Genomic DNA, 16,885 nt, shown 5'->3' with positions numbered 1-16,885 from the left:
TACCCCTTTATGGTTGTGTTACTATAGCATCTGGCCTTGGCCTGCTTCCTTCCACATTCCAGGTATTCGCTTTGGTCATCTCATCACCACAACCACGGGCTTCATTCGGCTGCCATGTAGCAACTGTAGGCTCGGATCTACTCCTCCTGCCTACTGGCTGGCTTCTAGAGTGGCTGTCCGGTGTGGTAGCCACCAGCTGTGTGTAGCTCTTGGGCCCTTGAATGGTGGCTAGTCCAAGTTAAGATGTATTGTTAGCATAAAATATACACTGGCTTTTGAGACTTAGTGTGGAAAAAAAGAATGTAAAATATCTCATTAATTTTTTAATTCAATGTTGAAATGATAATCTTTTAGATACATATTGAATTAAAGTAAAATACGTTATTAAGATTAATTTGGCCCTTCTCTTTTTACTTTTTAAATGTGGCTTCTAGAACATTTTAAATCATGCAGATGGCCTGTATTGTATTTGTTTTGGACAGCACAACTCTCAATGTTTTGCAAGGGCCTCAAACTCAGCATGTTTAGAATCAGACTTATTATTTCCTACCCCCAAACTTGTTCCTCTTTTACCCAAGCTTGAACACGTAATTGTTTTTGTAAATTAAACTCTTAGCTCTGTGCTAAGCACTTAACATATGTCACTACATTGAATCATTTTATAGTTAATCATACAGCAACCTTGGGGCATGTCTTACCTGCATCTTACACATGAGAAATGCCTGCTTTCTCCCTCTTCACCCCATGTTAGATGTATCTCTCGCCTCTGTGCACTTGACCTCTGACATCTGTCCCGTTTGTCCTTTCCACCGTATACCCAGAACTCTGGGGAGATTCTCTAGCATAGCTTTCTCAATGATCTCTTCTTGTCCCTCTGTCCATTTGCTATTGCTGCCAGAATCCTCTTCCTGAAAGACATGTCTGACGATAGTTCTGCTGGCTTCCCACTCTGCGTAAGTAAAATCGAAACTCCTTTACATGGCACGTGGCACTCTTCATTGTCTATTTTTGGCCTGTCAAAATGGGAGCTCATTTTTCTGGGTTTCTTTGTCTTCATCTCTAAGGACGCCTCCGACATAATGTTTTAGCTGTCGGGAGAATTTCCGGTACTAACGCGATGCTCTGTTAACAGGTTTAATCTTGTTCAGCGAACAGCACAAGCTTGCACAGCCCTGGCCTTTAATCTTCGTAGGAAGTCTGAATTCCTTGTGGCATTAGCTGATTATTCTATTAAATGTTTCGATACAGGTAAGAAGTCCTCCTATTTCTCTTTCAAAGCAGCGTAAAATATAGACTGAAATATTGCAAGGAGTTTGCCAATCTGTACAGTCCGAGGGAACAGTCCTCACAGGCCACCCCTCACTTCGGACATGAGCCGTAAGTTCATGGGTCCCAGGACTGTCCTCACATCAGATCAGCTGGCTACAGATTCCGGATTCCGCACAACTAACCTCAGGTTTGATAATTCATCAGGATAACTCACAAAACTCAGGAAAGCACTATGCTTATGATTACAGTTTTCATGGAGCGAAAGGATGCAAACTAGAAACAGCCAAAGAAGAGGCGCATAGGGTGGAATATGGGAGGCTTCCATTGTTCTCAGAGATAGATCCTCCTCCCGGCGTTGATGTGTGGCTGTCCACACTATCGCCCAGCTAAGACATTCACCCAAGCCTGGTGTCCAGAGTTTCTATGGAGGCTCCATGATGGAGGCATGATTGCCCGTGTGGTTGAACTCACTTTCTAGCCCTCCTCTCTGTCGGGTCGGGCTGATATCATGTGGCCCAAAGCCCCAGCCTTCTAATCACTCCCGTGGTTGGTCTTTCTGGTATGGCCAGCCCCCACTCGGAGGTTCTCTCCTTACCTAAACCATCTGCTGTTGTCTGAGGGACCTACCTCGAATAACAGAGACCCTCCTTTCACTGGGAAAATTCCTATAGAGAACTGAGAGTTCTGGAAGCTGAACCTCTTATTTAGAAAAAGGCTATCTCAACTGTGTTGTTTTTTTTCTTGTTATTAAAGTAATCAATATGTTTATCATATTTAGAAAGCTATATAAACAATAATAATAATAGTGATAGCTAAGTGTTTACTCTCTGCCAAGTATTGTTCTATGACTTTATACATATGAATTAATTTTAATTATCATGATAACCCTGGAGATGGATGCTGTTATTATCCCCATTTTGCAGATGAGGAAACTGAGTCATAGAAGTAAATTGACCAAGATCACACAGCTTATAAACAGTGGAGCCAGGCTTCCTGATCTGATGTTCTAGCTCCAGGGTCCCTGCTCTTAATTACTACTACGCTCTCGCTGGCAAGTGAGAGAAAAAGCATTCATCCTTCAGGGATAGCCACAGACACAGTGTTTTTATAACAGGGACCTATCTTTCTGGTCTGTTTTCTATGCATATATCTTCTTCATACTAGTCTAACAAATACACAGTCATCCTATCAGTATTGTTTTGTGCAGTCGTTTTCACACCTTATTGAAAGTTCATACAGTATATTTACCATCAGTATGTAATATTCTACTCTATGAATGTTTGCAGTACCATAATTATTTAACCCATTACCTACTGATGGACTTTTAAACTGTTTCCAGTTTTGGTATTACAAACACTACTGTCACAGAAATTCTGAAAAACTAAGTTTTTATGCTCATCTGTGATTGCTTACCTTGGATTCTGCTCACTCTCTTGTCTCTTGAGTTCCATCTTTTATAGTTTCTTCTGTCTTATTGAGCCCCTTCCCCCGTGAAGCCCTTTCCTTAGATGTTGTCTCCACCTCCCCAACTACTTCCCTCTTTCTTCACCGCCATGTCCATCGATGGATTCTATTAATAACTCTTGACCGCGCTATTGCGCACTACTGAGGCTTCTGTCTCCAAGGTCATGAGTAACCTCTGATTGTTTAAGTCTTCTTTGTACTTTCATCCTACTTCTCAGTAGCATTTAACACTTTGGGTTACTTTAAGAGTCTTAGTTTTCATACTGTTTTCTGTCTTTTGGTTCTGCTCCTACCTTTCTGACTGCTTTTTAGTAGTCTCTCTCGGCTAATTTTAGTGGTTCCTGGACTTCTGAATTTTTGACCCAATTAAAACGAAAAAGTAGAAGAACCCATTTTACTATTTGTCATTAGAGGGGAAAAAAACCAATATAACTTCATTACATAAAACAAGGGATTTTTTTTTAACATAAAGAAACTTAAAAGGATATAATACTAGATTAAGAAGTAGTTCTATAAATTTAGCATTATGAAAAATTCATTACATTATCTTTATTTTTCTCATTTCACTGAAGACCAGTGAAAATTTGATTATTAACTAATGTCAGACTTTAGGCTGGTGTTTGGAAACCATTGCTCTCTCCCTAAGGGTTTATCTGTTCCTCTGTTTTTGGCCTACTTTGTATCCTAATGTTTCCCAGATTTACATCTTGCTTTCTGACTCTTTTCCTCAGTTCCATCTTTCTAGAGGAAAAAATTTCTGATCATAATATTAAAGCATGCCTACCATAGAAAACTGGGAAACACAAAAATGTAAAGAGAAAATAAAAATCACTTATGATTTTACTACCCAGTGACAATTATCATGAATGGTTTTTAGTATTTTTCCTACCAGACCGTTTTCTCTGCTTATATGTTACACACACGCACGCAACTCAGAATCAATTTTAAAAATCAATTTCATTATCTCTTCTTCCCGCACTGCTAACTGTTCCTCCTTTTGTATTTCTTATGTCAGTTAACAGTATCACTATCTGTTTATATAACTAAACCAGAACCACTGGAGTCTTAACTCCTTTTTATCTGAGGACGTCCATTTGATCACCAAGCCTTTTGATTTTCTCTATCATCGCTCTTGAATTTGTTCCTTTCTCCATTGCCACATTCTTAGTTTAGATCCTCTTTATCTCCTTCCTAGATTATTACAGCAACAAATAAACTAGTCGTCTTTTCTCATCTCTTCCCCCTTTCCAATACATCCACCATATACTTTAAAAATGGTCTTCCTAAAACATGGACCAGATGTGGTACTCTCTACTGTGAAACTATACTTCACAAGAGAAAGCCCAAGCTCCCTAGCACCACCCTTAAGGCTGTTCTTAAACCCTTTTTTGGCCTCATCTGCTCATACTTCCATGGTATACATGGCACTAACGTGTCCCATAATGCACTTCATTAACTAGCCACAGGCTTCCATTTTTGTAGATGTTAATGGAGGTGCCTCATAACACCTGGCCATCAGTTGAATTAACTCTTGCATGATATATAGTGTTTTACCCGTATAACTATTTCACTTTTTACCACAGTCACCAAGGAGCTAATTAGCTGGATGAGAGGCCATGAATCATCAGTATTTTCGATCTCTGTGCATGCGTCAGGGAGATATGCCATCACTACTTCTTCTGATACAGCACAGCTATGGGACTTGGATACCTTTCAGAGAAAAAGAAAGCTGAATATTCTCCAGTCTGTGGGCATACAAAAGGTCAGTGGCGGGGAGATCTTAAGTCTGTTGTGTTTCTCGGGCCAGTTTCGTGGTCAGCAGGACGTGTAGATGACGTACGAGCCAGGATGCCCTTTGTCCCACTTACCTGTGATCTCCTAACTTAGCCTCAAGCAAAGCAACTTGGCCTGTAGAGTTGAAGATGGTGCCTATGGTTACAATTTATAACTTAACTGAGTTTTGTTTTTCAACTGTTAGTATAGTGTGTAACTTCAACTTTAGCAACTTGATAGGTTTTATTTAGCTGATTGATTTTTAGATTTTAACCCCCCCCAACATTTTGTTACGAAAAATTTCAAACATGCAGCAGATTTGTAAGAATTTCCTGTGAGTACATGTATAGCCACCATCTAGATTCTACCATTAGCGGTTCCTGTTCTAGACTTTCCTTTATGTTACTATACTAAATTATGGATCTAGCCATCTTTCTCTCCCTCTGTTCATTAATTTATCTTTTTTTTTTTTTGCATTTTAAAGTAAATTGCAGATATTAGTATACTTGCCCATGTTGCCCATAAAGACTTAAACTTGTATTTAATTGACTAGGGTTCAGTATTTGTTGATGTAAAATTTATATATAATGAAATGCACAAATCTTAAGTATTCATTTGTCAAGTTTTGACAAATACGTACACCTTTGGAACCTGTGCATACCTATCTTTACCATCATCCCAGAAAGTTGCATTGTCCCTTCCCAGTTAGGCACTACTGTGATGCTTTTCCACCAGGATTAGTCTTGTCTGTTCTACAATTTCACATAAATAGAGCTAGTCAATAATGGTATGTGTAAATCTATTTTCATTGAGCATAATGTTTTTTTATTTTTATCCATGTTGTATGTATCAGTAGTTTGTTCCTTATTACTAATGAGTATTCTATTGTATACATGTCACTTTAAAAAAAATCCATTTCTTTTGCCTTTAAGGTTTAATTTATTTTTCTATTTGATTAGCTAAATACTGTTTTCAGGGTTGTCTGAGTCTCCTGTGTGATTAATTATTTTGCTTCAGGTTATATGATACATGCAGTATTGCTTTTAATTTCTTGGTTATTAGCATGAGCAGCTAGCAGTGCATGTCAACCAAAAATTTATTTTGTAGTCTCCATGGAAATCTCAGAGTTCTTTAGTTTGCCTGTTATAATTTTAAAAAGACTAAAAAAAGATGAAAGATATAGCCTGATTATTCATCAGAGATTTAGGCCAAATGTCTTAGTAGGTTGTTTCTTCTTTAATTGCCTTAGTTCTTAAATTGAATTTTAAATTCTAAAGAAGAGAGCATTGGGAGTTGAACCCACAATGGAAAAAGAGTTACGAAACAAGGACACAGAAACCATCTGTTCTTTTTACCATGAAGTTAAAATGAATACTCACTGGCTAGTTGCCAATTTTAACCTTGCTTGGACATGTAGACATTTTAGTTTGAAAAGTAGAACTCACGTGTTAGTGATAGAATGAAATTAAGTGTAGAAAATGTATGTCTAATACATTTATATAAGTATATAAGTATGTATATAAGTATATTGTTTTAAAATAATAAAACAGCATAGTTTATAAGTTACCAGCAACTTTTTCTCAAAAGACCAGCTAGTAAATGTTTTTGGTTTTGCAGGCCAGAAACGAAATTGAGGATATTATGTGTCTACTTATATCACCATCTAAAATGAAATAATTTGAAAATATAAAAACTCATCTTAGCTCCTGTGCAATACAAAAACTGGAGGTGATTCAGATGGTTGCCATTCCTGGCTTATTCTGTTGGAAATAGGAGATAATTGTAAACTAATCTTAAAGCAAAACTTTTATTCTTAACAAGTTTTCACTAAACCTAAATTTTTATTCCAGGTTCTGATTCTATATTTTAAATAGAACTTTTACAATTTTGTTTTTTATGATGCATGGTGACAGATGATATTATGGGTCTCATTTTATGGTGGCTCTTTTAATCTAAAACAGTTTCACAACATTTTTTTTCCGTAACATTAAATTTTTTTTTTTTTTTGAGAGAGAGAGAGAGAGAGAGAGAGAGAGAGAGAGAGAGAGAGAGAGAGAGAGAGACCAGGCCACTTATCTTGAAAAATGCCCTACATTCTGGATTTGTCTTAACTATTTCATCACTGTCATTTAACTCCTTCTCTCACCAATATTTGTCGTAAACTAGGAAGTATAAAGGCTTGAGTAAATTCATGTTAAACATTTTTGACAAGCTATTTACCATATGTGTAAAATGGAAATAGTAATAACGCCTCGGTTTCAGGATTGACTGATAATCTGAAGGCACTCAGCAGAATGCTTGTCGTTGTATAGTAAGTGCTTGGTAAAAGTTAGCTGCAGCTGCTGCGATTTCTACTGTTATCTATTGTTATCTATTTAGCTCTATTATGGGATTATGTCACTCAGTGCAATTAGATATCTTCTTAAAAAGCCATAATGTAACTGTTTTTTTGACTACATTAAACAGATGCACAATTCCTTATTAGTAATTCAAAAACCCAAAACTTTTTAATTAATTCGCTTGGGCACAATCTGATCTTACCTGAATTCATTTAGCAGCAAAGCCTGAACAGGATTGACATGAGGCTGAAATATGAATATGTTTGAGTATCGGGTATGTCGCTCCGGATCTTGTAGGGATTCCACATAACACTACAGAATATGTTATATCATATTACCTTTCTCAAATCGGAAATAATTCTGAATTCTGGAGCACACCTGGTCCCAAGGGTTCCAGATAAAGAACTGTGGACCTTTGATTTCAAAATGTTTTTAAAGAACCTACCACTCCAACATCTTCCCACTGATTTTTGTACCTAGCAATAGCAGTGATTAATACTAATAGTAATAGAGACCAGTTGTTGAGTACTTACTACGAGATATGACAATTAAGTTCACGAACTCATCCTAGGAAAGTGCTACATACCTCATTGCTGAATATCACTATGGTCACCTTTGAAGTACTCCCCTTGGGAAGCCATGCACCGACGCCAGAGCTAGTCCACCCTCCAAAGCAATTTTGGTACTCTTTTTCTGGAAAGGCCATCAGAGCTGTCATCATATTACCTTTGCTGTCCTGAATGTCATCAAAATGTCTTCCTTTCAATATTTCCTTTGTCTTCAGTTAAAGAAAGAAGTCATTGGGGGCCAGATGAGATGAGTAGGGAGGGTTTTCCAATACAATTATTTGTTTACTGGCTAAAAACTCCCTCACAGACAGTGCCCTATGAGCTGGTGCATTGTCGTGATGCAAGAGCCATGAATTGTTGGTGAAAAGTTCAGGTCGTCTAATAGTAAACTTGGTTCCAAATAGTAAACTTGGTTAACTGTGTCCAGTTGGTACAAATTCATAATGAATAATCCCTCTGATATCAAAAAAAGATTAGCAGCATCGTTGCAACAATTTTGTGAACTTAACGGTCAGACCTCGTATATACGCTTTGTTATTTTTAAGCTTAAATAATCCTAAAAGATAGATACTATTATCCTCATCGTACAAATGGGGAAACTGAAGTTCAGAAACATTAAGTACTTTGCTCAGCATCTCATAGCTTACGAGAGTTGCAATTTGAATCCAAACCTGTCTTAACTACAAAGTCATTCCATTATACCACACTGCCTCTCAGGTAAACCAATTACTCCTCTTCATATTGGTAAATTTTTATTCTTTAGTTGATGCTTGAAGGTAGATTATTTAGCTCTTTGTTAGGGATTTTGGAATAAATCCTAGGATTTCTGATTACTGTGATTCATTATGTATCGGAAAAACTTTTAGGATGGATATCAAAATGTTTTAACAAAGAGTGTGTTACTGAACTTAATTCAGTCTCTATACAACGGACACTCACTAAAACTTTTACTGAATTATACATTTGACCTTAACTTGCTCTTGTTACTATCCTGAACTCTTTATAAACTTGGAAAAGAGCTCATATACCTTTCAAAAATGAATTGGAAAGCATAGGATTTTCACACTGTATAAGGAAAAACTACAGCCCCCATCCTTATAACTCAACCCTCTGAAAAGTACATTTTGTTAATGCTTTTGAAGTTTTTCCTAAGCATTTTATGTTTGTCAAGAGATGACACTATATAAATAATGACACGATTCATTAGGAACAATTTTATAATCATTAAAATCTGGCAATTAAAATCACAAATCTAGTAATGAATAATCATGTAGGCAATAATCTGTGACAGCCATTCCCCTAAAATAGCAGTTGATGCTCATTAACTTTTATGCTTTTGCTTCTCCTGATAGGAATAAACTTTATTACTTTTCTAGAAAAATATTGCTAATTATAATAAAAATCTTGTCACTTTTTTGACATCGGTTTTAAAACAATATTTTAATGCCTTCATTATAAATCATAATGTCTTCATTGCAAATTGTTTCTATATGACCTTCATGTTGTAAATGTCTTCCTGAATCTTTTGGCAAAAGATCTTCCAGAGATTGTCTTTGCAAAGTGAGCCAAGGACAAAAGTGAGAAGCTGGGTCAGGCAAGGGTAGTAGTTGAGTTAGCATTTTTTATTATGTCTTACTAGCTTTAATCCTGAGTAGATTGTTTTAACTAGTATGTACCATAGGGCATTATGTATATGTGTATTATGGGTTTGTTTTTTTTTTAGTACTCTACATTATTGAGAAAAACAGAGTTTATGATAACAGCCTGCAGCTATTGTTACCAAAATTGTGACTTACAGTCTTCTCAAATTTTTATGGTACCATCATTAACTATTAGAAGCATTTCTTAACTGTATGTATATAATAGGCTGGGTGACAATAACACAAATTAGATGCAAAGTCACAGAGGTATTTTCTATAGGTGCCTTATAAACCCTGGAGAAAAGCCATGGTAGATTTGGTGGTGATCCTGCTTTTCCCCTGGACAGAGTCCTTCTGGCCTGCTCTCTCTTATTAACTGTGATGATGGCCACATCCAGATTCTAAATACTCAACGAACATTCCAGTCCAGTGTTACAGATGCTGAACACTTCACCCCTAAATAATACAGCATTCCAAAAGAAAACAGGCTTCCTTCTGACACTACTAAAATTGTGAAGGTGCGTGACAAGTCAGGGATCAGAATGAGAAGCCAGGAACTCTAACAGGTGCTCCACCTACTCAGTCCCTGCTCCTCTCTTTCCAACACAGAAACAGTCATGTGTTTTAAAAAGTAAGAAGCTTGTCAAGACACACCGAAAGAAACAATGACAGAGTGTTACAGTAAGCTGTAATGCACTTACGGAGGCTGTTCTAGATGGGAATGAATAAATCCCTAGAGTTGTAACTAAGGATGAAACCACGTGAGATGGCTCGAGCTATTTGAGGGGGTTTATTTTGAGAGGGTGGGCCAGAATATTTTGTCCTTAAGGCATTGGTTTCTTCCATTTACTCTCCTCCTTTCTTTTCTTTCCCTTCCTCCCTTTGTGTCTTTTACACAGATGATATGCAATATTACATTTGAGGCCACTGGAACGCTCATGAGAAAATGTTGGTCAATTTTAATTAAACTTTATCAAAAGTAAACATTGTTTAGTGCTTATGTAATAAAAAATAGAAATGAAGAGAATGATATTTTTCAATTTTGCTATCAGTTTCAGTCTCATTTGTCCATTAAATAAATTGAATCTCTAGTAAAATATGATCATGTATTTGTTTTCAGCTTTTTACTTTTTTATAAATATTGTTCAACAAACATTTATATACATTTATTTTTTACTTTTAGAAGCAGATTGACTAGTTCAGAAGAGATACATGTTTTTAAGGCTGTTGAGATAGTTTATACAAAATTTTTAACCGGTTTTTAATACCAACAGCAGTGTATGACAGTGCCCTTTTTCTCTATTTTCACCAACATTTCATGTGTTTAACATTTTTCAGTAGTTTGGTTTTAATACAGTTTATATTAGCATATACTTTATAAGTATAATACATATGTCAGTGTATGGTTTGTATACATGTATCTGTGTGTTATTTTAAGTACATTTGATACACATAAAATGGTGTGTCATTAGTTTCATTTGAATTTTTTATAAGTTTAAATATTTTCAATTGTCACTTAGTATTTTATGAATTTCATAGTCATTATAGTCACCTATTTTTTATTTTTTATTCTTTTTAGCTTATGTGAAATATCAGTATTATCCCATCAAATATCGTAAATGCATTTTTTCTCTAGTTTAAGAAAAAATAACTTTCAAAAAAGAACAGTTGGCTGCTTGTATAATTTTAAATTTAAACAGGACTGTGTGATCCTTATATACACAATAACTTTTTTTCTCACTCTTCAGGTTTTCTTTCTACCATTAAGCAATACCATCCTCAGCTGTTTTAAAGATAATTCCATCTTCGCCTGGGAATGTGATACTCTGTTTTGCAAATATCAATTGCCGCCTCCACCTGAAAGCTCTAGTGTATTATACAAAGTGTTTGCTGTGACCAGGTAATGTGTATTTTGACATTGAAAATTTTTAAGAAATTTAACTTCCAGTAAAATTTTACAAATTTTCATTCAGTATTTTATTGTCATATGAGGAAAAGTTTCTTTTAAACTTAGATATGGTGTGTAGAACTTTGTGGGGGTTTTTTGTTTGCTTTTTTTTTTTTTTTTACTTGATTGTGGAAAATTTCAACTATACATAAAAAATATAGAAGTACACGAAGTCCTAATTATAGTACTCTCATTAGCTATAATCATCAACTAACAGCCTCTCCTATTTTATCGAAAACCCCAGCTTCTACTTATCTACTGCATCATCTTAAAGCAAAGCCCAAGCATATCATTTTATCCATTTTATCCATAAATATTTCAATGTGTGTCTCAAATGGATAAGGGTCCTTTTTGAAACATAACCATAGTACTATTATCACACTTTTAAAAAATTAATCTTTTGTGAATATTGCCATAGATCTTGTCATTATTCAAATTTTCCTGATCTAATTGTTTTTTATGCGTGGTTTGTTCAAATTAGGAACAAAGCAAGGTTCACACATTGTCCTGATTATTTTGTCTCTCTGTTTTTTCCTTGCAGTTTATTTGTTAAAGAACTGGTTGTTCTATAGAATGTTCTGTATTCTGGGTTTTGTTCTTTGCATCCCCATGGCGTGTTTAATGTGATCTGTTCTCATCTATCTTTCCTGTAAAATGTTTGCACCTACATTTCCTGTCCATTGCAGGCTCAGTCTGATTCAGGTTTGATTTGGGGTCAAGAAGACATTATAGGTGCTTTGTGTACTTTCCTCAGGAGGAACGTAGAGGCCTTTCTCTTGTGATGCTGTGGTCATTGATGATTGTTACATAGATCCAGTATTTGTTAGAGGTTAGCAAAATGGTCCTATTCTAATTCTGTCACCTCTTCTTCCCTTATAATTAGAAACCTTCTATAGAAATAAACTTTCTCTCATCAACTCTGGTTACTTTATTGTTAGTAAAGGAAATGCAGGATAAATGCTTGATTTCCCCCTCTTTTTAATGTTTTTTTCAAAATATTGAGTAGGTTTATTGGCATCTTCCCAAAATGGCCAGCGAAGATTTCTTTTGTCTTTAATCTTTATAAACTCATGGATTTAAACATAGTTGGCATGATTTAATCCATTAAAGCTGTTCTTAAAGACAACTACAGTATGATATCACCTATATTTGGAATCTAACAAAAGTCAAACCTGTTAAAAAATAGAGTAAAATGGTGGCTGTCTGGGGATGGGGATGGAGGGTGTGATTGGTGGTACAAACTTGTAATGAGTAGCAAATAAGCCATAGAGACATAATGCACAGTATAATAGTCAATACATTGTGCTATAACGATGTAATGTGATAAATGCTGCTTCAAAACCAGTCACATCACAACATATAAATGTATCAAAGTTATACTCGATGAACCTTAAATTTATAAATTATAACATCAAATTTATCAAATCTTTTTAAAAAGTTGTTATTCTTAGTGATGCGCTAGTTCTCTCATCATTGACCATTGGGGTCCTCTTCAAGTTGGCTTTGAATCCTTTTGATGGAACCCCAGTTGTCTGTGAAAGCTTTCATTCTTTGTGGTCTGACAAGATGTTCTAGGCTTACTTTATACATTTTCTGTCACAAACCCGGAATTGGTCATTTCTCTAAGGAGCCCAGTGTCATTTTAGTGGGAAATGGTATTTGGAGACCTAATCTGATGCTACGGGTACTCATTGGGTTGGTCATTGTTTCCAGGCCTTTTCAGTGGGAAGAGCTAGGAAATAGGTGCTATTTCCTCTTTCTCTCATCCTTTTTGTCTGTCATCAGTAAATCCCATCAATTCTACCAAAGTATATCTTGAATTGGTCTACTTGTTTATCCGTTGCCACAGCTATTACTCTAGTCCAAGCTCCCCTAGTCTCTTTCAGACTACTATAATAGGCCCTTTATTTGGTCTTCCTGTTTTCAGTCTCATTTCCTAGTCAGTCTCTACAAAGCAGGTAGAGTGGTCTTTTTAGACCGTTAAGTCAGGTCATGTCACTTCCCTATTGAACCCCGTGGAAAGGCTTTCCACTGCTCTTAGAATAAAATCCAAACCGCCTACCCTATCCCCTGAGGCCTTTTGTCCTCTGGGCTAGGGCCTCCCTCGCTTTCCTCATCTTATTTCCTTCCCCTTACACTGTTCCTGCTGCACTTGAGTGTGGCTTCTCACTCCTCTTTATAACTACCTCATTCCTTCCTCAGTGCTTTTGTTCTGGCCAGCCTGCAGTACTGACCAGCGTGGAATTCTTCCTCCAAATCATCCCCCGCTTGGTCCATTGACACCACTTAGGTGGCAGATCTTTCCCCTTCCCCAGCTCCATGACACCACCTCATTTTATATTTCTTTATAAAACTTATCAGCTGAGATCAGGTTCATTTATTTGTTTGCTTTTCTCTGGACTAAAAATCCTGTAAGAGCAGGGATCTTACATGTCTGATTCACCGCTGTGTCCCCGGCACCTGGAATGAAACCTGGCTTATAGTGGACACTTCACAAGTCTGTTGAATGAGTGATCAGCAACCAAACAACAATCAATACAGCTTATTCTTTTTGTACCTTATAACATACAGTAGCTTTCTCTGACTAGGAAAAAAGTTTGGGCTTTTTGGTTTTTCACATAGCAATGCTGTACCAATTCAATATAGTCATATGTGAAATGTAGAAAGTTGGAGAGTGGCAAATGACTTTGAGATTACGTGATAAAATCTAAATGCTGCTCAGAAACCCCCAATCCAGTCATCAAACAAATATTTGTTAAGCTGGTGTCTTAGCACATTAGGTGTAAAATAACATACTGTAAACCTGAGCTTTCCTATATGATTGTCACTGGGTACGTGGGACCATTTAAATTAATAAAAATTAAATAAAATTAAGAATTAATTTCCTTAGAAGCACTGGCCACATTTAAGTTCTCAGTCACATGTGGCTAATAGTGACTATCAGGCAGCGTAATTATAGAATATTTCCATGCTCGTATTGGATCATACTGGACAGTGCTGCTACAGTCACTTCAGCTGGTCTTACTTTCTCACGTTTTTGTTCTATAGAGATGGTCGGATCCTGGCCGCTGGAGGCAAATCAAATCATCTTCATTTGTGGTGCTTGGAAGCTAAGCAGCTATTTAGAATTATCCAGATGCCCACTAAAGTTCGAGCCATTCGCTACCTAGAATTTCTTCCCGACAGTTTTGATGCGGGTTCGAACCAGGTTAGTCACGTAAAGGCAGGACATTCTACGTGTCGAGAAGACTCATATCAATTTCTGAACCATAATAGCTCTGTCATTTAACGTGCACCCCGGTTGTTACAAGGATTTCAAATTGCTTATATGTTATTTTTGTCAAGAGTCTAAAATTGAAAAAAAAATTAATCTGAGGTTCTATATGTTACTGACAGTATACCCTTTTTCTAGAGTCAGTATATTTTAAATGTGTGTCATACTTCATGGTTTACGGATGCTTGAGCATGTTGTTTTTTATTTGATCCTTTCTTTGAGTACGGGCGAGGAAGGTCTTCTCACCATTCTGCAGATTATGACACTAAGGCGTAGAAACGTTGAATGACTTTTCCATACTCCTTTTAAATGTAAGGATTAAAGGTGGGACTACACACCTAAAGTTTTCTCACTTTGTTGTACTGTGTTTGATATACCATAACTGCTACCTCTGAAACATGCTTTTCTTTGTGTCTTGCCTTAGTTTTACAAAGTGCTTCTCCCATCTGCCCCCACACACACCCTTTTTTTTAATAGTTAAGTACAGTCAGACCTCAACTTTTTTATTTTAAATTGGCTATTGATGATCTTTTACTTTAACAAATTTTATATACATGTTTTATATGTACACACACACACATAGTGTGTCATTTCTATTTTAACTTCAGTTTTATTAATAGGTAATACCTTCTTGTTGAAAACAAAAAATACATAAAGGCATACAGTGAAATCTCTTTACTCCTCTCCCGTTTGCCCAGTATTCACATTCCATAACCACTGTTGTGATACAGTCTTATGTTTATTCCACGTTTTATACAGCTTTGCACCTCGCTTCTCTTCCCTTAATTTACCTTGAAGATAGAACTATGTCGCTATAGAACTTCGTTTTTTACACCTGCATAGTATTCCATAGTTTTTTAACTAGTCTTTACTATGGGACACTTAACCTGTTTGTAGTCCTTTTCTATTACAAATAATGCTGCGCTGAATAACTCTGCGTACATCCTTTCTGTAGGATAAACTCCCAGAATTCCAATAGTTGTTGTCAGGGTTATATTGCATCTGTAATTTTGTTAGATCTTGCCAAATTGCCCTTCAGAGAGGTTGCTTCAACTATAAATGAAGGCGTTTCCTACAGCCTGATCAACAGAATAATGTGCTTTTCAGATTGTCACATTCAAACTGCCTCCAACTACCTCCAGACTAGTCTTTCATACAACATGTGACATCAGCATTTCAAGCAGTCACACGGGAGCACCAGCCACTGGCTTTGGGGAAAGAACCTGTGCGTACACAAGACAGCAGATGGGTTTATTTGCTTCATCTCTTTTAGGACACTTTGAATTTTGCATATTATATGAGCTCAAATTAATTTTTCACTAATTAATTCCTCTTACCCCTTCACTATCCTTGTAACTCACAGACTTTCACTACCCCTCCAATGTTAGTTACAAAAGCTGAAAGCAGGTGGACAATGGGGAACCTCACTGAGAGTCACAGGTTTGTGTCGGGACAACAGGATGGATGTTAGTTCTGATCAAACTGGGGGGACGCTGAAGGAATACAAACCCTCCACCCACCTCGATTCTGACAGCCAGTGTAGAGGTCAAAGTTAAGGACTGTCTAATCATCTCTGTTCCCTTTGTGGGGTTAGTGGAGATGTGGTCTGCCCGTGGGAAGGGAAGATTCTTAGGTGACCTTTCTGTAGTTCCCCAGGATGGGCTCCTTGATGGTTCTGGTTAAGGCCAGGCTTATCTGGACCTGCACAGGGCAAATCTTCATGAGCCATAATTAGGGATTTCAAAATATGTAATGGCTCTCTGTGAATATTGTATGTGTATGTGGTTTGACTTGCAAACGTTTGACTTTTAAATGTGTGTTTAGGAACTCATAATGTTTTTCTCTACTCTTAGGTTCTTGGAGTGCTAAGTCAAGATGGTATTATGAGATTTATCAATGTACAGACTTGTAAACTTCTCTTTGAAATTGGGAGCCTTGATGAAGGAATTAGCTCATCAGTAATTAGCCCACATGGACGGTACATTGCCTCTATTATGGAAAACGGAAGTCTGAACATATATTCAGTTCAGGCTTTAACGCAAGAAATAAATAAGGTATCTTATCAAGTAAATAACATCTTTTTTAAAAGATTTACATGTTGTATCATCAAATCTTTATGCTACGATCTTCTAACTTCCTTGGACCGTATCCATTTTTCTGGATATATTTTTTTGCTCTTACTCCCAAAGCCGTATCTCCAAACTTGATTTCTCCCACTTGTCCTCCATTCTTAAATTTCTGCCTTCCTAAGGGGCATCTGTTTGGTGTCCCTATCCCATTCAGGGAGCCCCTCATAATCTGCTTCCCAAAAGAGGCCATCAGTTCCAGTCTGTCCATTTCTGTCTCACTCTTTCTTCCCATCTTATGGGCTAGAAACCTTGGAACACTCTGTCCCTAGTCCTTTATTTCCTACATCTGGTCAATACTAAGTCAGGTGATTTTTTAAGTTTGAAATATGTACTATGTGCTGCCGGTTCTCCATCCATCTTAACCATCCTTATATTGGTCCGCATTAACTGCTCTTGAATAACAGTAATTTAAACAAGTATCCCAAAACTCGGTGCATGCCCCTGCCCATCAATCCATCCTTTATATAACATTTTCTAAAA

General features: G+C 36.7%; 1 protein-coding gene across 3 annotated transcripts in view; it reads left to right on the top strand.

Annotated features, from left to right (window-relative positions):
- The window catches only part of TBC1D31 (TBC1 domain family member 31), a 57,203-nt gene that overhangs the window by 6,579 nt on the left and 33,739 nt on the right, over window positions 1-16,885 (top strand). For 2 of the 3 annotated variants that reach the window (XM_081070158.1, XM_081070160.1), the window contains exons 3-7: window positions 1,133-1,248; window positions 4,317-4,495; window positions 10,803-10,954; window positions 14,051-14,210; window positions 16,130-16,330. In XM_081070158.1, the coding sequence (XP_080926284.1) occupies window positions 1,133-1,248; window positions 4,317-4,495; window positions 10,803-10,954; window positions 14,051-14,210; window positions 16,130-16,330 (808 nt within the window). The remainder of the gene's footprint in view (window positions 1-1,132; window positions 1,249-4,316; window positions 4,496-10,802; window positions 10,955-14,050; window positions 14,211-16,129; window positions 16,331-16,885) is intronic. The other variant, XM_081070159.1, reaches the window with a different exon arrangement.

This window comes from Rhinolophus hipposideros, assembly GCF_964194185.1.
Source record: "Rhinolophus hipposideros genome assembly, chromosome: 13".
Lineage (NCBI taxonomy): Eukaryota > Metazoa > Chordata > Mammalia > Chiroptera > Rhinolophidae > Rhinolophus > Rhinolophus hipposideros.
The sequence above is the reverse complement of the archived record's forward strand: the minus strand, read 5'-3'. Positions and strand labels throughout refer to the sequence as shown.